This window comes from Silurus meridionalis, chromosome 1 (genome assembly GCF_014805685.1).
Source record: "Silurus meridionalis isolate SWU-2019-XX chromosome 1, ASM1480568v1, whole genome shotgun sequence".
NCBI classification, from domain to species: domain Eukaryota; kingdom Metazoa; phylum Chordata; class Actinopteri; order Siluriformes; family Siluridae; genus Silurus; species Silurus meridionalis.
This window is the reverse complement of record NC_060884.1, coordinates 31,195,328-31,220,593: the sequence shown is the minus strand read 5'-3', so window position 1 is coordinate 31,220,593 and position 25,266 is coordinate 31,195,328. Positions and strand designations below refer to the sequence as shown.

The 25,266-nt window shown below is 39.5% G+C and overlaps 1 protein-coding gene across 5 annotated transcripts in view; it reads left to right on the top strand.

Annotated features, from left to right (window-relative positions):
- The window catches only part of sema5bb (sema domain, seven thrombospondin repeats (type 1 and type 1-like), transmembrane domain (TM) and short cytoplasmic domain, (semaphorin) 5Bb), a 74,456-nt gene that overhangs the window by 32,104 nt on the left and 17,086 nt on the right, over positions 1-25,266 (top strand). For all 5 annotated transcript variants that reach the window (XM_046851930.1, XM_046851942.1, XM_046851936.1 and 2 more), the window contains 9 exons: positions 4,875-5,082; positions 5,270-5,369; positions 5,493-5,538; positions 15,045-15,107; positions 15,465-15,777; positions 16,148-16,433; positions 18,296-18,431; positions 18,997-19,204; positions 19,513-19,720. In XM_046851930.1, the coding sequence (XP_046707886.1) occupies positions 4,989-5,082; positions 5,270-5,369; positions 5,493-5,538; positions 15,045-15,107; positions 15,465-15,777; positions 16,148-16,433; positions 18,296-18,431; positions 18,997-19,204; positions 19,513-19,720 (1,454 nt within the window). In that variant the 5' untranslated portion in view covers positions 4,875-4,988. The remainder of the gene's footprint in view (positions 1-4,874; positions 5,083-5,269; positions 5,370-5,492; positions 5,539-15,044; positions 15,108-15,464; positions 15,778-16,147; positions 16,434-18,295; positions 18,432-18,996; positions 19,205-19,512; positions 19,721-25,266) is intronic.

Genomic DNA, 25,266 nt, shown 5'->3' with positions numbered 1-25,266 from the left:
CATGTGAAGCAGATCTTCATGGATCTGACATTGTGCACAGGAGCGTAGTCATGCTGAAACAGGTTTGAGTCGCCTAGTTCAAGTGACTGAAAAAGTTTCATGATCTCGCAATTAAAAGATGTCCTTTACAATTGTAAGCCTTGAACTTTATGGTAGTAGTCTGGAGAAGAATCACATATGGCTGGAAATGTCAGGTGTCCCAATCCCAATATATATATATATATATATATATATATATATATATATATATATATATATATATATATATATAGTGTACCCTAGTATAACTTGTTTACAGTGGGCATACAGCTTGCCGTGTGTATAAGTCCTCTCCTGACGAGAGTGTGTGTGTATAAATTGTGAATGGATTACCTTCTTTGACAGATGTGTGAAAACACATCCCTGTAAAAACGCTGACCATTTGCAATACGCATTGCTGAGCACCGTTTACTTTTATGTTTAGTTGTACATCATCTGTGTGTGTGTGTGTGTGTATTTATTTTTAAATGGCCAGCAAACACTTTTTGGACCCCAAGCTTTTTAAAATGTTTCCATTAAATGTGCATTTCTTTTGGCGGTAGCAGCTGTAAATGCTGCACACACACTCATCATCTGGACAGTGAGTGTGTCCATGCGCATGTGCTGAGGACATGAATGATAATGGGGTAAAGGAGAAAAAAAAACCTCGTCTGATCAATGAGAAACCAAGCAAATTTGCACCGAAGGCATTTCTGAAGCGATTCGTGTAGTCTCAGGGACGATACGCTTCGTTTTAAACAGCATTTAAATTCATCTTTCACAAAAGAACCCCCTCTAAGGCAGAGAATTGGCAGAGAGATGGATTCTTCAGAAGGGTTTTCAAGTGTAGTCGCTTTGCTGTACATCACCTTCACTGTCATTACTGAGAGCCCATTAGAAGACAAAAAGTAAGAGAAGCACAAATTCAATCCCACACGCTGATTAAAAATGGGCCATTACTGTGTAATGACAGCTCCAGCCAGGAATATAGCTTCACTTCGTATTCAATTTTGTTAAATTCCTCGAATCTGATTGGCCGTAAGTTGTATAATTAATTTTCACAAGCTCTGACAGTCGCACGGCTGTTATAACGAACTTGTTTCTATATAGTCACAGCTCATTTACAGGGACTTCTTTGGTGGAATTTGAGCATGATATGAGACTTATGTCATGATGCATAGCAAGTGCAAACACAACACAAAAAACTTAAACATAAAAGTATAAAACATGATACAACTAGACTCTTGAATATGAGAGCGCTAACCATAGCATGACTTATGATCATCCTAGGAAGACGAAATAAAGACACAGAGTAATATAACATCTAAGAACAAGGCAGTGTGCTTCAGAACGTAACGTGACGTAAAATGGCTGGTGGGAGACATAGTCATGTGGCGTAACCCTGACAATACATGGATTTAAAAATATAAGAATGAAGAAATGCATGTAAGCAGTATGGTGGAGTTTTACATACGAAGACAAGTGTGTGTGGAAGAGTCTCCAGTGAGAGGTTAGTGAATGTATGGTTATAGCTGCTGTTACGTACGTATGAAACATGTGAGATAGATAGATAGATAGATAGATAGATAGATAGATAGATAGATAGATAGATAGATAGATAGATAGATAGATAGATAGATAGATAGATAACACACAAACCACATTGTTGTGTGAAAATAATGCATATCATATATCATAAAAGAAAATAGTAAATAGAGACTGTCCTCGCACAGGCTAGAGCTATTACCAATGAGTGAATGCATTTAAAAAATAAAAATAATATTTCAATTCTTAGAAAAATGCTCCAGGTTTTGACATAGAACCAACAATGAAAAAGAAAAAAACTATGAATTTTGTGAAAAATAAAAGCTGTAAAAATTTGATGAACCCTATTTTTCTAAACATGGAGGTGTGAACTGTGTCATGTTATTATTTAGCACGAATCACATGCTGGATTCTGGATTCTCTGGTTGGATGTGAATTATGTTTGGAATATGCAGATGTTGCTATTAGAATATTAGATTAACTAATAAACTTTGTGGGTTTTGTCACAAAAACAATGAACCCTTTCCCTGGTTAAAAAAAGGATAATATAGTAAAGTAAGTATAGAATAGTTTTATATATATATATATATATATATATATATATATATATATATATATATATATATACACACACACACACACACACACACACACACTTGTATTTTTTCTGCACTCCTTTTCCCCATTTTTTCTTGCTCTGATTAAATGCTTGGATTTGTTCCAACAAGATTAAATAATAAAACGAATATGACAAATACACTGTACTCAACCCTGTACTTACATTACATACACATCCCTGAGCTGCCTAAGACAGAGACAGAGTACAGACCACCTCAGACCCCCACCGTGATGGAGAATCAATCAATATTACACACACACTCTTTTTTTAATGCATGATAAGAAACAGGATTAACACCACTTTTAACGTCACTTAATTTTCAAGTCTTCTATCTTTATTAGGTTTTAATAGGACTGAAACATGTGGACTATTAGGAACAGCAGGGATATGTTTTCAATGCTAATGTTTGCACCCAAAAACTAACAATTAAAAAGACCATATAATCTTTGGGCCAATAAATGTGCATAACGTATGACAAGGGATTAGAGCACACACCAATCTTCTAACTCAGATAGCTCTTCTCACTCAGACTCTATACAGTAGTATAAAGAGTATAACTGATTAAAAAGAGTTGATGTGTTGTTTAAAGGGGTCATAACACACATGGATTGGGCCAACTCATGTTACTCTTGTTATATAGTAGTATTGCAGCCTTCATATCTCTGAAAAGTCTTTAGTTTGATCAGATTTATTTAAAAAACGATCCAGCTTTACGCTTTTCAGCAGTGCTCCTCAAGGCATGGCGTGGGCGGAGCTAAAGAGTAGCAGCACGAGCAGCTTTTGCGTAGCGATTCGTCTGAGGGCTGTGGCATCGCTATAAATAACAGGAACTCAAACTTTATAGTCACATTAAATTAACATTAAATCAAACATTATAAAAACTATGGCTAACTAAAAGATTCAGACATACATATCTGAGCGGATCCAGAGTCAAAGGCCATGTCCACACTAATACCTTTTTATCTTAATTTTCTGATTTTTCTCTTTGTTTTGGCTTTTTGTCCACACTGAGATCGCATTGTCAGTCAATAAAAATGTAGCTTTTTGGAAACACTCTTCAAAATGGATAAATCTAAAAACGCAGTTTTCGCGTTGCAGTGTAGAAAACAGAGGTGTTTGAAAGTGTATTTTTAGTCGTTGCCTCAACGCTTCAAAGAGCTACAGGCGTAAATGACGCCAGTCGAAGCGTCTTACGATTTGTTAATGGACGGTACAGAGAAGCATTTTCAGATGTTTCAGTGTGGATGAGCAACTTTTTTTTGACAAAAAAAACGCCTTTTTTAAAGTATTAATTTACATGTACACACACGGAATAGTGTAGACATAGCCTAAATGTGAACATCAAGAACAACAGCAGCATCGTCTACTGCAGCAGGACGTGTCTATATGACGAGAACTGCACAAAGTTCTCCTTCCCTTGAGTGAGTCCTGTGCTTCACCACCGATGACTAACTGAATGAAACACGGTGGTGGGTGTGGCTCTTGCTCTCGTTCGTCCGGGAGAAGTGCCCATACAAAGAATTCTGCCCTTCATGATGTCATGAAGAACCATACAAAAAAAAACCTTCCAAAACTTATATAAACCCAGAAACTTTGGCTATATTTAGCATGAGAATCTAACACTTTAAAAGTAATTTAGAATGCATAAAATAGCATTAGTTCTTCTTTTAGCAAATAAAAAAAACCCCATTGTACTCTTTAGTAAATCGCTGTGCTAAAAGCAGAATAAAACACTGTATGCTGTATGTATAAGCCTGCCTGTTTTTACTGATATATCTATCAGTCTGCTTTTTCTTTCTATCTGCCTGCGGGTCGTCCATCCGTGACCTCATTAATTCACTGTTTTGTCCCTCGTGCGGGTTTTTGTTCATCCGTATCGAATCGATGCAGACAAAACCTCAATGTCTCACGTGGGGACTTTTTCCTGGACGTCTATCAACGCCGTCTGCGCCTTTCATTTTCTTTCTCTCGCTTTCGCCTGACATCCGTCCATCTCCATCGGCCTGGCACGGGGCTGAAAGGCGCTGTGTGAATGGAGGTGTGTGTGAGCGCGGCAGTGTTAGCAGGGTGTTCGGTGGGTGTTAGCGACGTCAGAGGGGGCCTTTGGATGTTGAGCCGGATTAGACATGCTCAAGGGAGGATTGAGTGGAGCAGAGAAAAGAGCAATAGAGATGCATGAGTGTGTGTGTGTGTGTGTGTGTGTGTGTGTGTGTGTGTGTGTGTGTGTGTGTGTGTGTGTGTGTGTGATTGATTGAACACATTTGTGCACGTTGTTTGAGTTTATGGTTTGATAATTTTGTCACATGAGAGATTATGAGATGATTATGAGCAGGGTAAGGGTTCGATCAGCAGTGTAGTGTGTGTGTGTGTGTGTGTGTGTGTAAAGGTTTTTATAAACACCACTGGATATCAGTTATAGCCTTTAGAAAACTTTCTGAGTTTGCTGCTACAGATAGTTATTGATCCTTCTCTCTATCACACACACACACACACACACACACACACACACACACACACACACACGCATTCCTTCTTCACTATTTTCTTTCTTTCTCCTTTTCTCCTTTTTCTTTCTTTCTTTCTTTCTTTCTTTCTTTCTTTCTTTCTTTCTTTCTTTCTTTCTTTCTTTCTTTCTTTCTTTCTTTTCTACCATATATATCATTCCCTAATGATTGATTTTCTCCTCCTCCAGGTTACTCCCTTTGTTGTGATAAAGGTGTGGTTGTCATGGTAACCATGCTGGCGACATCCATTTATTCTCCTGGACCTTTTGTCGTCCTTCTCTCCTCGCTTTTGTCCACTCCTTATGTCCCAGCATTCCCTGACCTCTAACCCCGACCGTGTCTCTTCTCCTGCTAAACAGTGCAGCGTCAAACTGCACCCTGTAACTTCTCATGAAGGTAAGCCAGTTTCATCACTCTAACTGTCTGTAAGTCCCTCTCTTCCTCTCTCTCTCTCTCTCTCTCTCTCTCTCTCTCTCTCTCTGTCTCTCTCTCTTTTTGTTTCTCAGTTTGTCTCACTCATGTATAAGTGACCCATAATGATGAAGACATGAGAATCTCGATATGTCTCTCTCTTTTTAAACAGCTCTGAGTGTGTGGCTCTCGTCTTTCTCAATGCCTGGAGTTAGTGATTACTCGCAGCTCGCTTTAGACCTCAGCAGGAACCAGCTGATCGTTGGAGCAAGGTAACACTCTCACACACACTGTCTCACACATACACACACACACACACACACACACACACACACACACACACACACACACACACACACAGACACACAGCGTTAATATTCTGTCCTTCTTTGTAGGAACTACCTGTTCAGACTGAGTTTGGCCAATATTTCTCTACTTCAGGTAAAGCCTCTCCATATCTTTCACACACACACACACACACACACACACACACACACACACACACACACACACACACATTTCTAATGCTACCTTTATGAGATATACCGTTGCTGCACCTACTTCTCTCCTGCTTTCTGAAGTTTTTTCAATAAAACCTGTACTGCAAAAATATTATTATGTTCGTAGATGATCCAAATGTCACCACAAGGTCAAAGCTGCCACACAGTTATATCCTGTGTGAGTGTTTGTGGAGAAAGTGGCTGTTTCATCTGCTGTGAAATCTCTTCCTCTCGGCAATGAGTGCAGTCCGACTGTAATTGGCGCTTATTGAAGGCAGGATGTAGGTGTGTTTCCTCAGCATGGGGTATAATACAGACCATACAAGAGCTGGAGTGAGAGAACGCTTGGGGCGAAACTATCTGTATCAGGCAATAGTCTGAAAATGTTCAAATACAGCTTGAAAATAAAAATGCACAAAAAAACACACAAGCAATACGTCATGGTGGACGGTAAGGAAGTGAATGTAATTCGTTACTGTACTTAAGTAGATTTTTTGTGTATCAAGTATCTCCATTTGGGGAGTTTTACTTTAACTTCACTACATTCCAGGTCAAATATTGTACTTTTTACTCAACATGTGAAATCAGTCATTCCTTTTTTATTATGAATGGATAAAAATGTAACTGGTCAATCTACCATTTAGGGTGGAGCACACACTCTGTTTTGAAATTGTTTTGATTGCCATTTGGTCGTATCTACTTACACTATATGGACTTTTCCAGTTATATGTTGTTCTTCTCCAAACTGTTACCACAAAGCTCGAAGCACACAATTGTACAGGACGTCTTTAGATGCGTTATAATACAATTTTGTCTTGAAAACTCAAACTTGTTCCAGCATGACAGTACTCCTGTGCACAAAATGAGCTCCATGAAGATATGCTTTACATGGTATGGAGAGAAAGATCTTGAGTGGTCTACTATAGATCTCTGATTTCACCCCTACTGAACCCCTTTGGAATCAATTGGAATGAAATCCTACTTGAGCAAAAATATTGATACCTTAATGCAAAACCTACTTCATTACCAGTTAAAATTCACCAATTCCAATATGACTTGAGTAAAAGTCTTAGAGTAGGGAGGTGGTAGATCAGTGGTTAAGGAATTGGACTTTGGATCGGAATGTCACAGGCTCAAATCCAACCACCACGAGCTGCCACTGATGGGCCCTTGAGCAAGGCCCTTAACCCTCCCCTGCTCAGTTGAATAAATGAGATAGTCACTCAAATACCAAATGCTGTAAATGTAAACACTCATTAGCATACTAAGACATACAATTATAATAATCACACACTTTCTCCTTCTGTTGTTTTTTTTTTCCTTTTTTTTAAATCTCTATTTTTATCCCTCCGTCATGTCAGTTGATTTGCATTGCTAATCAGTTGCAAACGACAGCATTTAGCGCTTACATTATAGGATCATTCCTGACACGTGTAGAAGTGTTTCGTCAGGAAGTGCATGTCTGGTTCAATTAGTCATTCCTCTCTTTGTCATTGTCTCTGTCAGGAAACCACCAGCCACACCCTCCCCCTCCCTCCCAGCACTCAGCACACTCGCAGTGCCTCGCCTTCATACTAATCACCTTCACCTGTCTCAAATCTACTCTCTCCTTTATAAGGCCCCTGTTCTCACTCACTCACCGGCCGATCTACAGTTCAGACTATTGATCATCCATGGACTTCCCATGTTCAGATTATACCCAGTTTCCAGTTCAAGCTTCTACTCAAGCTCCTGTCTGTGTACTACAGCAAATAAAACATACTGACTGTATTCTGGTCTCCGACTCTTGATCCAAACGTGACAGTCTCTCTCTCTCTCTCTCTCTCTCTCTCTCTCTCTCTCTCTCTCTCTCATTTATGTCTCCCATCATCCGATTCTGCTCTTTATATCATCTCTCCAAACTTGCTACATGCAGTATCACTGTCCTTGTCTTTGTTCTTTCCCCTCACATTATCTAGGTCTTCTGCTTCTTTATGTCTTGCCTTCTGCTTATTTCGTTCACTGGATCCAGGATGGAATATGTCCTCACATGTCCATTGTACAGCCAAGCTCCTTATCCGACCTGCAGAGTTTATTTCACTAATTGTTTCCTCCTGTAGACTGATAAAACAGCGTAAGACAGGAATTTCAGATTCTTTATCGAGAGTATTGTTGTTGACACATGAGATTAATGGCGCTGATTAGTTTTGATTTAGTCTGAAGTATGAGTTATAACTGGTTTCAGGCTGGTTTTTCTTGCCCATTAAAAGTTATAAAAACGCTACAAAAATAAGTCTTTGCTTTCTGGAGCCATTGATCCAGAGGTGTTTGTGTGTGCTACATTTATGGCTTCTTGCAGGCACACATTTATCTCATTCATACAACTGAGCAGGTATAGGGTTAGGGGCCTTGCTCAGGGGCCCTGAGTAGCAACTTGAATTTGTGAACTTTGGATCCAAGATCTAATGACTTAACTGCTAAGCTACCACCTGAGTGTAGGTATGAATGTATGTGTGATCTGAAGAAACTGTTACACAGTCTGGCTATGATATCCCAAATGCTTCGGTACCTTTTTGGGTAAAGAGTGTGTGTGGGGGTGTGTGTGTGGTCAATCACAAATCTGTGCAGCATGTTGAGTTAATGTCCATGATGAAAGAACGAGAGATTCTGTAGTCTCTATCATTCCCTTTGTTGCCTTTTATCACAGGGTGATATGTAGTCTCATATCACCCTGATATACAGGGAAAACATTCTGACATTATAACATCATGGTGAGGGAAGAACACTGATTATCTCTTCATCATGGCACCTGTAAGTGGTGAATTTATTTGTTAGGCAGCAAGTGAACATTTTGTCCTCAAAGTTGATGTTAGAACCAGAAAAAAATGGGTGAGCATAAGGATTCGAGCAGGTTTGACAAATTGTGACGTCTAGACGACTGGGTCAGAGCATCTCCAAAACAGCAGCTCTTCTGGGATGTTCCTGACCTGGTCTGTGTCTATCAAAAGTACTTCAATAAAGCAACAGTGGTGAACCGGTGACAGGGTCACGAGAGGCCGTGGCTCAATGATGCACATGGGGAGCGAAGGCTGGTCCGTGTGGTCTGATCCAACAGACAAGCTCCTGTAGCTCAAACTGCTGAAGAAGTTCATGCTGTTGATGCTCGACAGGTCAGAACTGTTTTGGCAGCAGAAAGAGGACCAACACAATATTAGGCAGGTGGTCAAAATGTTATGCCTATAATGAGTTACAGAACTTTTTTTTTTACTTGTTTGTTTCTCAAAAAAGTTGCGTTCGATACTTTGTGGCAAGAATGTAATTCCATATCTAATCCCTCATGCTTGACCTCAGTGATTTACACGTTTTGTTTATGCGACAGATGAGGAATTTGTCGTCGCATAAAATGAGAAACGGGCGAGAGCTTTTACAGCTGAGCTGCAAGTCACATTAATAGTGGATATATAACATTGCAGATATATTTCATTTCACAGCTGTAGAACCTCATTTGAATGAAGGAGATCAGAAAGTCATGAGTTTAAAGCCCTTGAGCAAGGCCCCTAACCTTCAACTTCTCAGTGGTAATGGGTCTGGGTAAGGGCGTCTTCAATGCCTTTAATGTAATGTAAATGAATGTGGTGCATATATAGTATGTTAGGGGAAAAGGCCTGATTTCAGTGATCTACACACATGTACAGTAACAATGCTCGATTTGCAACCCTAATGTAATGTAAATGCAGAGCTAGTGCCTGTCTTCATCTCTTTCTTTTCACTTCAGTTCACTGCTGTTGTATAAGATTTATGGGCATGACTGTAAACAGCTACAGAAATATCAAAGAATACCTCTCTCTCTCTCTCTCTCTCTCTCTCTCTCTCTCTCTCTCCACATTTACTTTTATCTCAAAATTTCTGAGCAGTTTGTGAAAATCCTCAGTGATCTCATGAAGCTGTGTCTACAAGCCTGACATTTAGCCTTTAACCCCCAACTCATTCACACAAACAGATGCTCTTGCATGTGCTCGCTGACATTCCTTTAAGGCCGACCTCCCTTTGGCGCAAACATAAACCACCTACACCCCCAACTAACGCCAAGGAAATTAACCGTATTTGCTAAAATAAACAAAAAGATGGTCCGGTTTGGTTGAAGTTATATAATGCAACTTTTAAAATATGTATTGGATATCAGTTAAAATGTTTTTGGAGAATGCTCAGGCCAACGTTTACACTAATCCGGATAGATTACGAATCGGCGGTTTTGTCTAAAAACCCTCCGCGTTCACACTGTCGTTTTCTATTGTTTCTCAAAAGTTGCTCATCAAAACTTTTATGCTTAGTGTCAACTTAAGACACTTCGACCAGCGACCTGCGTTTTTTTTTTTAAACTCCCGTTTTTACGCCGTGATGCGAAAACCGCGTTGTGAAATGTATCCACTTTGGAGAGCGTTTTCAAAAAGCGACGTTTCCGTCGACTAAAAAAAACGCCTTCTTAGCGTAAACAGAAGGCCAAAACGGAGAAAAAAATATGCGTTAACAAAAGAAAACTTGTTAGCATGGACACAGGCTGTGTCACATAACTTAAAATGCGTCCTCGTTTTTTTTTCTCAAAGGCCTCCGTTTTCCCAGCGCGACACGAATACGGCGTTTTCAGATTTCTCCGCTTTGGAAAGCGTTCTCAAAAAGTGGGCGAAAGGCCAAAATGGAGAAAAATATGCGTTTTCTAACAAAAACTTGTTCGTGTTGACATCAGAGTGCAGGAGGAGTCTAGCAGCGTGCAAGTATTCATAAACATCTACCAGAGCAGTGACCTATGATCTAGTGAACCTTAGTTTGCCCCTTCTGCATGATGTCTTTGTGATGAACGAGCCCCATCAAGCCGAGGCAGAATAATGAGGATTCATTTCTCAAGGCTCTTTAAGACCTTCAGCTCACGAAAATCCACTTGTTTCTGCTCCACCATTTACAAAACACAGGCACTTATTTTTTTTTCTTTAAATGAACACTTTTATTTTATGCCTATTGCAGGATTTTTCCTCACTGATCAAAATAGGCAGATTGAAGCACTGTAAAAGCCTCTGTTCAAACTGCAGCTATAAATAGTAAGAAATCATGAGATGGTCTCCATTATCATTATTTTAAAGCAAAAAATACAGTATGTGGACACCTGACCATTAGATTGGTACCGTTTGTGCGTTTTGAGCATTCCATTCCACAATTAGTTTCTATTTACGGTTTTAATAACCTCCACTCTTCTGGGAAGATGTTCTACTAGATTCTGGAGTGTGCTTGTGGAGATTTGTGCTCATTCAGCCACAAGGGTGTTAGTAAAGTCAGGTACTGATATAGGTGAGGTGAGGAAGCTTGAGGTGTTGTTCCAATTAATCCCAAAAGTGTTTTATAGGAGAAGATCTTCCACTCCATCTGATGTAAAGCAGATCTTCATGGAGCTGGTTTTGTACACAGGTCCATTGCCATGCTGGAACAACTTTGGGCCTCCTAGTTCAAAAAATGTCATGCTACCGCATCCAAATATCAGGATGTGTTTACACTTGTAATTGTGTAAGTGATATCATTTTGTGCCTTTAATTTTATGCGCTTAATGGTAACAGTTTGGAGAAGAAGCACGTATGACTGGAAAAGTCAGCTGTCCCAATACTTTTGTTCACATAATGTATATTTCAGAAGGAGCAAGCAATATGAACCTATACTATTATTGTAAAGGGATTTGGCCCTCATAAAGTGTCAGATATTTACACACACACACACACACACACACACACACACACACACACACACAGTTTGCAGCTGTGTGCGAGTAAAGCAACTTCAACTACTTTATGCCGTTTTGTTATCCCAACTTCACAGCTCTGCATTTAACGACAGCAATAAAATAAGATTAATCACACAGCTATAATCTCTATTTACCACATCTGCAGTGAGTGTGTTTGTGTGTGTGTGTGTGTGTGTGTGTGTGTGTGTGTGTGTGTGTGTGTGTGTGTGTGCGTTTACGAACGAACAAGCTTTACAACACAGCTATACCTTTACCAACAAAGAAAAAGAAAACACCTGTTTTTCCCCTAAAAGCACTTATAATAGAGGGATTTGGTGCAATTGTATTTTTGACATAGATTGTTATCACTTTAGAGAGGCTATGATGTGTTTTAAGAAATCACAAGAAATGTGAAAAAAATACAATTATTTTACTGACGCTGTGCTTAACCCAAATAACCCCTGCTTTAAATGAAAATCTTCATGTAGACTGCGATTGATTTCAAAGTTTAGAAAACATTATATGCTCTGTTATTGGGGAAATGGTAGCTCAGGGGTTAAGGTTCTGGGTTGAAGCCCCACAATCACAAAGCTTTCACTCTTGGAGTCCTTGAACAAGGCTCTTAACTCTCTGTGCTCCAGGAGGGCTGTATCGGGGCTGACCCTGTGCTTCCTACATTGCAGGGATATGTGACAAAATACCAATTTCCCTGTGGGATCAATAAAGTATTCCAAAATTAAAAAATGCAAATAAATAAAAATACCACTAGGGGGCAGAATGGAGAAAAAACAGAGGGACAGAAATGTAGCTACGATACAATACAATTATTATGCAATCCTTCACTAGCAAACAGAAATTTGATGTTTTTTTGCATATTAGCATCCACAAAAATGTTTTGTGGGTGATATATTTTCACATTAAATATTGTCCATAATGAAAGTATATATGTACTGTATATATACTGAAATATTTAATCTATTCAAAAATCATTCATCTTATTAGTAAAATTTTCCATACACGTGTATGTAACAGTTCCTCTAGTTGCTGAGAAATGTGCTGTTGAGTTCTGGTGGAAATGACAGTGAAGTCGTTGTCATACCAACATGTATAATTTTCATACCGTGTAAGATATTAGTTAGTTACTGTAAATGTTACAGCACTTTTATTAGAAACTTTTAGAAACCCTGCTGCCATGACTGTAAAACGTATTGTTTTTTGTAGTGCACAGTGATATAGTGTAGAGACAAGGAGGCAGAGTGGCATTTGGAACACAGCCCAATATACTAATCCAGTGTTTTAGTTAAATCTGAGGCATCCAATCAAAGGACATGAAAATGCAGACATGATCTTATTGGTTAAAGTGACAGCTTCGAACAGCATGGATTTGAACGTACCCAGAGCCTGCACTGTTTATTTCTGCTGGCTTTATTCAAATACGTAATATGACGGCTGAAATCTGATTGGATAGAATTAAATATAAAATTACACTCAGAAAAAATTAAGAGATAAACTATTGGGAATCATTTTATACATATTAATGGACAAAAAAACTCTATTGAAATGTTAGTCAGTGATCCTGATTTGCTGAGTTTAGGCCAGTAGAGAGGTTTGCTGGCCCTGATGGTGCACAACTGATGATGAAGCTTTCCAAGGAAGGAGATTTGAGAGCACTAAGGAATTTGGTGGTCTTAATGATCTGTTGATCTCCCGAAGTCACCACATATCTCATTTGTTTTGGAGATTTGTGCTCATTTAGACACAAGGGGTAGAAGTAAAGTAAAGTTAGTTAAGTCAGGAACTGATGTAGGTGAGGTGAGGAGACCTGGGGTGCAGTCAGTGTTCCAATTTATCCTAAAGCTGTTTAATAGGGTTAAGGTCAGAACTCTATAGCAGGAGATCTTCCACTCTGACCCACGTAAAGCATATGTTTATGGAGTTTGCTTTGTGCACAGGGGTATTGTCATGCTGGAAGAGGTTTGGGTCTCCTACTTCAAGTTAAGAGAAACTTTCATGCTACTACATCCATAGACATCCTGTACAGTTGTGTACCTTCAGCTTTGCGATAAATGTTTGGGAAAGAACCACATATAGCTGGGAAATTCCCAATTCAGGTGTCCCAATACTTTTGTCTATACAGTGTATACGAGAAATTGTTATATACGAGTATTGTTTAGTGTTACTGGAAAATAATCAATTCTGAGGTGGTTACAGCAACTCGGCTTCATCTTTATGTCCCCATACCACCCTGTCCTATAAGATAAGTGTTTTATTCTCCACTTCTCGCATTGTTTGGGTCGTTTAAAACACTTCACACTGGTCCCACAGGCTTCTTTGCTCTAGGACGAGCTAAATCAGTTTATGTTGCCATGTTGTACTCTGGGGTGTTTTTGGCCTTGTCGCCAACGTTCGTTATTATCGCTGAAGCTAAAAGCGTTTGGGTGCTTTCGAAAAGGAAAATATTGATTCTCTTCCTCACACACATTCATCAGCTAATTGAACGTGATGAATTTGCTGCGTTCGGCGACTTTAAGCAGGAGTAGCACTAATGCGCTAAGAGAGAACGCTGTATCTTCCTCACTCTCTTTCTCTCTCTCTCTCTCTCTCTCTCTCTCTCTCTCTCTCTAACCGAACGTACATCTGTCGCTCCATTAAAGCATCTGAGTCATGCCCATGTCTCCTGACAAAAAACACAGACGCAGCAGCTTGCTCTTTACTCCAGTTAATAAAGTGGGAAAGTGCCCAAATGCAGTGCTGTGTTTTTTAATACGCTTCCCACTCTCTATTTTACCTCAGTTAATGTATCAAGTGTCATTCTGTTTAGTTTAACAGCTTCGGTGAAGTCTCACAGATGATGGATCGAGTCGATAACACTGTCAACTTTAGCATAAATTACCCAGAAGCCACTGCTACAATCTGGCCCGCATTAAAGTACAAAGTCATTGTGTGTGTAAGACTCAGACTGTTATATCCAAACACACACCTGTAATGTAATAAACTGGCATGTTAGAACATTAGCTAAATAGTGAAGAAATGCAATCCTGATTGATTCACGACCCCAAACAATATGTACCTGTTGGTTCTAATCATCGGTGGGCCATGATTTTCATACCTAGTAGCTAGCTGGGTATAGTCAAGGCAATGCTATTAGAGTAGAATAGCCTTTATTTGTCACATATGCATTATGGCACAGTGAACTTCTTTCTTCGTAGTGCAGGTCCAACCATAATATGGTACCCCTGGACACAGAGGGTTAAGGGCCTTGCTCAAGGCCCCAAGAGTGGCAGCTGGGTGATAACGGGTCTCGACCCACCGAGCTACCACTTTCTGTCAAGAATAATGTTTCTGAGTTACTAAACTGTGTCATTCAAAAAAATCTGGACTAATTGCAAAGCATTGTGTTGGATTGAAGAAGTGAAAGGAATGTCAGGTTTTCAATCGTTTGCTCAAATGTAACTTATTCACACTCACCAAGCAAAAATGGAGGCCTGCTTATGGATTTGGATGTGGGAACGTCTCAATCCAAACTGCAATGCAAGAAACACATTTTATATTCTGTTATAGTTTTTTTTTCAGTCATAGCAATGGCTGTAATGTTAATGAAGGAGTGACATTCGTGATTGATGATCTGTGTGTGTGTGTGTGTGTGTGTGTGTGTGTGTGTGTGTGTGTGTGTGTGTCTGTGTGTGTGTGTGTGAATGCTGCAGGGCATGGAGTGTGGAGTGGATGAAGACACACGCAGATCTTGCCGGAGCAAAGGGAAGACAGAGGTGAGAGAGAAGAATGAGTGAAGGATGGGTAAAAGGCTTGATGATGAAGGCACAAGTCTCTTTCTTAATCTGAACCGTTTTTTTCTTGAAGCACTGAATAAAACACTTGGCGCATGCAGTTATAAAAAAAGAAATCAACATATGGGTAATGGGATGCTTTTCTATTAAGTGTTTTATTCCTTTATTTTCTTTTTTTATCCATTAAGAGTTGCGGAATGCTCAGACTTTTGTTACAGGGGTATGTTACTGTTCCAAAGAACAAAGCGACGCTGAATCTGCAGTCATAAAATATTATTAATGCTTTAAAAAAATAGGATAAATTGAGAATTGATGTCCCCTTTTTTCTCTCTTTCACAGGATGAGTGTCAGAACTACATGCGTGTCCTCCTCCTGAGCGGCTCTCGGCTGTTCTCCTGCGGCACCAATGCATTCTCCCCGATCTGCACCAGCCGCTCTGCCTCCGATCTCGCCCATGTGATGGAGACGGTGAACGGGGTCGCTCGCTGTCCTTATGACCCCAAACACAATTCCACCGCCATGGTAACGGAAAGCGGCGACCTCTACGCCGCTACAGTAATTGATTTCTCGGGACGTGACCCCGTGATCTACCGCAGCCTTGGGAACATGCCTCCTCTCCGCACAGCTCAGTACAACTCCAAATGGCTGAACGGTACACGTTACATACTACATCTCCATTTACTATATTTCTATAATTCCTTTTCTTTTCTGTCATTCATTTCATTTTTTATAATTTTTTCCCTCTTGTTTTTTCCACTTTATTAGAGATAAATTTCTACATTTTTTCTCTTTTCTGTATTTAATGTATTTTCTTTCCTCTCACTCTTCATTTTGCATCTTGTTTCTCTCACCCATTATGCCCCATATATCTTTCTGTCTTTTTTCTTTTTTTGCATCTTCCTCATTATTATTCAATTTTGCATACCATTTCTTTTTGCCCTGACCGTATTGTGTATAATGGTACCAAACAGTAATGGACATATAACTACTCTCTTTTCATCTGTGCCTCCTCACTCCCCCAGAGCCTCAGTTTGTCTCGGCGTACGAGGTAGGCCGTTTCACGTACTTTTTCCTGCGGGAGGTGGCGGTGGAGGAAGATTGTGGGAAGGCGATGTTCTCTCGGGTGGCGCGGGTATGTCAGAATGACGTAGGCGGTCGCTTTCTGCTCGAGGACACCTGGACGACGTTCATGAAGGCCAGACTGAACTGCTCGCGCTCAGGAGATGTGCCTTTCTACTACCACGAGCTCCACAGCACCTTCTTCCTGCCTGAGCAAGACCTCATCTACGGCATCTTCACCACCAACATGTGGGCTTTTCTTCCGATTATACTTCCTCAAAATGTCCAATCTTTTTCATTTATTGAGGATTCTGTATTACATTTGGAAGATGAACATGTCCAGAGCGACTTACAGTTATCTCATTTATACAGTTGAGCATTTGAAGGCTTTGCTCAAAGGTGCTGGGATTTGAACCCATGACCTTCTGATCAGAAGTTCAACATCTTATCTGCTAAACTACCACTTCCTTAGAAGAGGCTTTAAAAAAAGAAAAAAAAACTAGTCACATACACATTACAGAGCAGTGACATTTTTTTCTTTGAATATACCAGCAATGTTAGGAAGCTGGGGTCAGAGTGCAGTGTCAGCCATGGTACAGGACCCATGGAGCAAAGAGGGTTAAGGGCCTTGCTCAAGGGCCCAAAAGTGGCAAATTGGCAATACTGGGGCTTGAACCCTAACCATTAAATCAGTAACCCAGAGCCTCAACCACTGAGCTACTACTGTAAAATCTGGTTTGCAAAGTTTTTGGAATTTGTTCTAGCTCTTTTTTTTGACTGAAAATGAGGCCAGTGGTGTTAAAAAGTCACTCCCAGGCAGCCGATGCAGGAGGGTTAATAGGAGACTTAATGAAATCTTTAACAGAGGTGCAAAATGTAATTGGTAACGCTCATTTCAAGTAAAATATAGTGGAGTATATATATTTAAAATCAAAAAATTTAGTTGAGTAAAAAGTAAAAGTTGTTTATATCTTCATTCAGTAAAACTAAAAAGTAACAAAAACTAATTTCTTGAGTACAGTAACAAATGTACACCAACACAAATGTAAAAACCTGCTTGTGTACCCTTTTTTCTTTAATCCTACTTGCTGTTTTTTAGTTCACTTTCTGTTCGTGTCTGTATTTGGATCTGTTTAGAACGCATCTGTTTATTCCCAATAATGTATTTGCATTTAGGTACATCCCTTTTTTCTATAGGTCATTTAATAGATAAGGAAAAAGTCCATTGAACTTAGGGCTGTAGAGGTGTAAGCAGATTTCAGTCATGCATTTGGAATTGCTGTGCAACTGGAATTATGTATACCGTGCCCTTATCCGTGGAGACCTACAGGGTCACGATGCAGTTTTATTTCCAGAAATTGTCTGATTAAAATGCATTGAAGCAATCAGCTGATGCTGCACACTGGGTCGTCCTGTTATTCCGATACCAGCGTATCTGGATATGGATTAACACGAGTGTTCACAGTGTCAAAATAGAGCCTTGTGTGATGTTTAGCAGATTTAGTACAGCACTGTGTGCACTCTCGCACTTTTGGGGTGCAGTTTATATTTGAAAGCAAGTGAAAAGCAGACAAGGTAACAGTAACAGAGTGAACTCTTAGCACTGGGGTTGTGGTCTGAAACTAAACAAATGGGTAGATTTAGGAAGGATTTGAACATTTTAAAGCCATATCCCCTGTTTAATACAGATTAGTATAACCAAAATACATTATACAGATGAATTTATACAGTATTATGTAAGACATGATATTCACAATTTCTGAAGAAGTGAGCCAGTGCACACATATTTATTTTTACTTGAGATATATTGCTAAGCTGCTGTTCAAAATAAACTCCAGTAAGTAGTATACATCATAAACCCTTTAAGTTCAAGCACTGGGTTTGGCCAAATGTAAATTCATGCTATTAGTGAAGGTTAATATTAATCATTATACGACACTTTTACTTGAGAGGCAGCATTACATATAATATGCACAGAATCCATACCACCCATTGCAAGTCTTACAGATACGTTACAAACAAAAATACTGATCTCTTCATTTCCATGGTTCAGGCAAAAATCTTGACTTCAATCAAAAATTCAAGTTGGTACCTTTGTTTCCCTCTTACAGTAACAGCATTGCTGCCTCTGCAGTGTGTGCCTTCAACCTCAGTGCCATCACTCAGGCCTTCAACGGTCAATTCCGCTACCAGGAGAACCCTAGAATGAGCTGGCTCTCCACCCCGAACCCCATCCCCAACTTTCAGGTACAAAATGTATTAATTTTATGTACACATCATCTGTACTGATGTCTCATTTCCTGATCCTAATGTAATGTATTGATGCCTTTTGCAATGTTCAATGCCAGTGTATGGTATCTGTGTGTTCCCCCTGTATCATATGTTCATATATTCATCAACGGGTACCACTGAAAATATACCTTGCCCATTGGAATGCCCTATCCAATGTCTCATACTTATTTTGACCAACTTCCTAGTGTACTGCCTCATAATACTGCCCTGGTATCTTGTAACATGCATTCTACATTCCATTCTAGTTTTTCTTGACAGTCCGCCATGGCAATAGCCATATTAATGCATCCAAAGTTCTGCTTTATTATGATATTAAATAATATATAATATATAATATCTTATTTCAAATATCAATCCAGTATCAGTTCCCCAATGTACCTTCTAAAAAGCCATGTACAACTTGTATACCAATACTGGACATTGATACTTGTATCCCCTACAGCAGTCTTGATGTACCCCTTAGGTCCATCCCAAAGTACGGTCTATTGTTGCAATGTTTCTCTTTTGCATTCATTCTCAGTGTGGGACGGTAGGCGACAATGGCCCAGGCGGGAATCTAACAGAACGGAGTCTGCAGGATGCTCAGAAGCTGTTTCTGATGAGTGAAGTTGTGCAGCCTGTGTCCATTGACCCCTTGATCAGCCAGGACAATATCTGCTTTTCCAAACTGGTTGTGGACATTGTGCAGGGCCGTGACACACTATACCACGTCATTTACATCGGGACAGGTCAGACATGGCAAAGTGCATTTTAAAACTGCATGCATTAGTGTACACCAATTGTGTTTATCTGGTACCTTTAAGACAAAGATGTGACTCTTTAAGCAATCTGTTTTTGCACCAAATTTTACTCATATTTGGAAGAAATCGATGAAATTCCAACTAAGCGACAACTGAAAGTCCCTAATACATCATAGAAAATGTGTTCCCAATACACCTTAGAAAAAGGGTGTTTCTTTCATTAGTCTTTCAGGTAGTTAAGAGACACTCATTATGCTGCAACTATAACCATCGATTTTTTCAATTTGTTCAAACAGAACATGGAACCATTATCAAAGCGCTCACCTCATCTAGTCAAAATCTACGTGGATGCTATCTTGAGGAGATGAAGCTTCTTCCAGCTGATCAGCAGGAACCAATCCTTAACCTGCAGATCCTGCAAAGTGACAGGTCTCTATTTGTGGGTTTGAGCAGCAGAGTTTTGAAGATCCCATTGGAGAGATGCTCCAGCTATGAAACCCAAAGGTGAGCCATCACACATACACATACATGTACATACACTAGATGGACAAAAGTATTGGCACACCAAACGTTTCCAGCCATATATGTTTTTTCCTTTAAGAGTTAACACAAAATTGGAGACACACAGTTGTATAGAATGTTTTGGGGACTTATAGGATGATAGTATTGGATGCAGTAGCATTAAATTAATAGCATTAAAATTCTTTACATGGGTTGGAGAGGAAGATGTCCCTCTATAGAGATATACAAACATCCACAAGCACACTCCAAAATCTAGTGGAACATCATCTCAGAAGATTTTAATTGTTGTGTTTTTTTGGTGCCTTCTTGGCCAGGTGACTCTTCAAACTAAGAAAATCACATTTCAGTACTACCAGTGCTCAAACCCAATGTAATATTCCAATCTAAAATATACTTCCATTTTACAAATCTCCTATAAACAACTCCAGCGACTACCACAATATGCCTGTCCAACATCCCCCCATACTGGTTCACTTTACTCTCCCAATGTATCAAATAAATGAGGTTTGAGCTAATGACCACATTTGTCTCTAATGGCAACATTTCTCTGCACTGCCAAACATTGTTCGAGGGGACAATGTATCTTTTAAAACTTAATATTCCTCCACAGTGATAGACAGAGTTAAACAACTTCTCTTCCTGTCTGTAGATGAAGGCAAAACGATCTGGCCAATTTATCCTGAGGTGGGAAACTGATATTGTTCAGTGTGGCCTAATTTACATAATACACACTTAACCTCTTACAGATTGCAATGCTACCATCACTCCAATCATTTTTTTTTTGTTAAAAAATCTATCCTTATTTCAAATGAGGTAATGGTTTTTATGTGAGCTTTTATTTAATACTTGCTATCAGGTTTATCTTCCACATAAAAGCAGTCAGGATGGAATCGAGAAGTGTTATAGAGATACGGGTGTGAACAGAGAGATTTTCAGGCCGGCTGCTTTCCAATCTGTTGTTTCAAAATACAGTATGAGCATAATTTGTTCCGAAAACATGCTCGCGAGTTTTCCCATAAGAAATTATATAAATTCAGATAATGCGTTTCAGACTCCCCAATTTATTTCTATAAAAATAAATGTACAGTACAGTATACAGTATTACAGTATTATAATACATTTATAAGTGATGTTATTGCATTACTATATACTGTAACAATAATAATCTTCAATAAAAACAAATAAACATGATGTTTACTGTACCTTTGAGAAGAATCGAGGCTGGTATGAGGGAGATGAAGAGGAGAGGAGGAGGAGGAGAAGGGTTATTTCTTGGAAGGAGAATCTCCTTCTATTATGATGTTGGGAAGATTTTCACACGAATGACTGGCTTCACGTAATTCACACTTTTTTTATTTTGTTTTTTTAACCATCAGCTCGGCTTGCTTTCCATCCAAAACATGTCCTCGCTCGACGCATGTACATCAGATTTCACTCGCAATCCAAAGCAAATTACAACAAAGTTTTTTGCTCGTATTACAAAACACTCGTAAACCACTTTACTCACAAAACGAGGTTCTACTCTACATTTTATATTGTGAACCGGCCACTGTGTCTGATTTCGGTAAAGATGTCAGAAGTGGGTTCGAAACAAACAGACAAAATATCCCTAAGTATGTACTGAAGTGTCTACAATTTCTAAGAAGACTACTCTTTTATTTTCATCCAGCTGCTCCAAAAAACATCGATAAATGTTGAAAGACTTATAAAAAGAAAAAGAATATGCATTGCTATGCTTTAAAAGACATTTCTCCTAGCCTCTATTTTTCCCAGTTATAATAACTAGGAATAATCAGTTCTTAGTTTCACGTTATTTTACTTCTTGTAACCTATAACTGATTCTTAATTTCATTGTCTATTTCATAGTTTATAGTTACCATGTTTTCCTCATGGTTCAAAGTGTTGTTCTGTTTCCATTTATTCAAACTAGTAATACTTCATGGTTAAAAATAAAGTTAATCAGTCACATCATGAAGTTATGGGAAAGAGTAGTAGAAGCCAGAGAAGACTATGAGCAACAGTATGGTTTCATTCTGAGGAAGAGCACCACAGACACATTATTTGCCTTGAGAATGTTAATAGAGAAGTATAGAGAAAATCAGAAGAAGTTGCATTGTGTGTTTGTGGATTTAGAGAAAGTGTACGACAGGGTGCTGAGAGAGGAGTTGTGGTTTAGTATGAGGAAGTCAGGTGGGTCAGAGAAGTATGTGAGGGTGGTGCAGGACATGCATGAGGACAGACTGGTTTAAGGTGGAGGTTGGACTGCATCAAAGATCGGCTCTGAGCCCTTTCCTGTTTGCAGTAGTGATGGACAGGGTGATGGGCGAGGTCAGACAGGAGTCTCTGTGGATTATGATGTTTTGCGGATGCTATTGAGATTTGTGGTGAGTGTAGGGAGCAGGTGGAGAAGAGCCTGGAGAGGGGGAGGTATGCGCTGGAGAGAAGGGGAATGAAAGTCAGTAGGAGTAAGACAGAGTACATGTGTGTGAATGAGAGGGATGGAAGTGGAGTGGTGCAGTTTCAGGGAGAAGAGTTGGAGAAGGTGGAGGAGTTCAGGTACCTGGGATGAACAGTGCAAAGTAATGGAGAGTGTTTTAGAGAAGTGAAGAAAAGAGTGCAGGCAGGGTGGAGTGGATAGAGAAGAGTGATAGCAGGAGTGATTTGTGATAGAAGCATATCCCAGCAATGGGAAGCTGGGGTCAGCCATAATACAGCAACCCTGGAACACAGATGATTAAGGACCTTGCTCGAAGGCCCAACTGTGGTAGCTTGTTTGATACTGGGGCTTGAACCCACACCCTTCTGATCAAGATAATTTTTATTTGTACAGCCATTTGTGCAATGGACATTGTCTTAAACATACAGACAAAGCGGTTATACGGTTGTATAAAAAAAATTGCAAGTTTATTAGTTTGTTCATTATTATAGTTTTTTCATGATGAGTGAGCCAGTGGTGACAGTGGCAAGTAAAAAAAATCCCTGAGATGGCATAAGGAAGAAACCTTGAGAGGAACCAGCCCCAAAAGGGAACCATCCTCATCAGGGTGGTACAGAAAATCTATTAATATCACTAAACCTGTGCCTTAACACTGAGCTACCACCTCTGGTTCCAGTTTATTTTCTAGTTTTCTTGTCACTTTTCCTTTAGTTGCCTCATTTGCTTTACCTTAGTTTGGTACCAAACAAATGTTGCCACTCATTTCATCATCCGCTAATGAAGAACCTGCAAAAACCAACCAGCATTTATACAAAATAAAACATATCCAATTTTTTTTGCCACATTCCTAGCTGAGAATGATCGTGTTAAATATCTGTGTGTTACTTTGTTTTTCATAAGCCTCCGGTGCTCAGTGAGCTCGACTAAAAAGATTTATGTAACAGAGCTTAACTAGAAGCTCATTAGAAGCATCAGGTGTTTGTGACAGATTTAGAGGAAAAACCTAAATACCACTGCTCTTGCCAGGAAAGTAGAAAAAAAAAGTCATTTATTTTCTTGTTTCCATTTATTTATTTATTTTCCTGCATTCAGCGTGTCATGTGTCACCATGGCTTTCCTAGGAGATCCATCAGCTCGTGACAGGAGGGTGTTGTGTGTGCGTGTGTGTGTGTGTGTGTGTGTGTGTGTGTGTGTACGCATGTGTATGTGTGTGCGTGCTGTTTTTGAGGAAATGTCTAAAGGTTCTTTTGTATGACTTGCAAGGCTTAGGATCATGTCCTGTTGCCCTAGTGATGCCTTGAATGTTGACCTAGCTGCACAGACACACACTGAAACACACACGCTTTTATGTTTTGACATAGACACAAACACACACTGTTTATGTCAAAATGTATGTGTTGTAGGATATGATGTTTAACCTGTATGTGGCATCCTGGGCATGTTTTTGTGTTACCTATTTTATGTAGGTTATACATTTTCACGTGTAGTCTAGAGATTAACAAATGTAGGCTATAGATTGTCATATAGGTTACAATTACATGTTGGATATCAGTGGTTACATGTAGATGTACGTGTACATGTAGGCTATAGATGGACACATGCACACTATAAATGGTCATGCTCACATATAGGTCTTGGATGGTCACATATAGCCTATGGTTGGTCACATTTGAGGTTATAATTGGTCACGTTTAGGTTATAGAAGGCCACATGTAGGCTATAATTGGTTACATTTAGACTGCAAACTGTTGCTGATTGCCACATAAAGTCTATATATGGGTATATGTAGGCTATAGATGGTCACATTGTAGGTTATAATTGGTCACATCTAGTCTATAGATGGCTACATGTAAGTTATAGACAGCCACATGTAGGCTATAAATGGTTACATTTAGACTGCAAACTGCCACAGGATCAAGTAGGATTAAGTGGGTTATATGTAGGCTACCGATGGCCACATAAAGGCTATAGACGGTTACATTTAGGCAATAGATGGTCACTTTTTAGGTTATATTTGGTCACATCAGGGCTACAGATGTCTACATGTAAGTTATAGACACGTAGGCTATAAATGGTCACTTCTAATCTATAGATGGCTATGTGTAGGCTATAGATGGTTACATATAGGCTATAGATGGTTATATGTAGGCTATAGATGGTTCGATTTAGACTATAAATAATTACATCTAGCCTATAAATTAGATTAGATTAAATTAGATTAGATAAGATTCAACAGACAGTAGCATGTAGACTATCAATGGTCACATGTAGTCAATTGACGGTTACATGTAGGCTATAGATGGTCACATTTTAGGTTAAAATAAATTGGTCACATATGGGTTATAGACAGCCACATGTAGGCAAATAATGGTCACATCTAGGCTGTAGGCAGCTACATGTAGGCTATAAGCGGCCACATGTAGGCTATAGATGGTCACATGTAGGTTGTAGTCAGTCACATGTAGGTTATAGATGGTCACATGTAGGTTGTAGTCAGTCACATGTAGGCTATAGACAGTCACATCTAGGCTATAGATGGTTACATGCATGTTAAAGATGTCACATTTGAAGTTACATTGAAGTTACATTTGAACTGTTCACATCTAGGCTATAGATGGCCACATGTAGGCAATAGATAGTTAGATGCAAGATATAGATGGTTACATGAAGGCTGCAGATGACCACTTATAGGCTATAGATGGTTACATGAAGGCCATGTATAACCTACTTGATATATGTCGGCTGCACACTGGCTAACAACTGTTACTTGTAGACTGTGGTCATATGCAACCCAGCCATGAGAGGCCAATCACTCTTACTGCGGGTCCCAAGCCTGGATAAATGGGGAGGGTTGCATTAGGAAGGGCATCCAGCATAAAACATCTGCCAAATCAAATATGTGGATCACAAACCAGAATTTCATACCGGATTGGTCGAGGCCCAGGTTACCAGCGACCACCACAGGTATACACAGGTTAGCCAACAGGGTACAGGTGGAAATTGGGCTTAGAGAAGTGAAGAAAGGAGTTCCTAGATTTAGATAGAAGGGTATCTGCAAGAGTGAAAGGGAAAGTTTATAGGACTGTGGTGA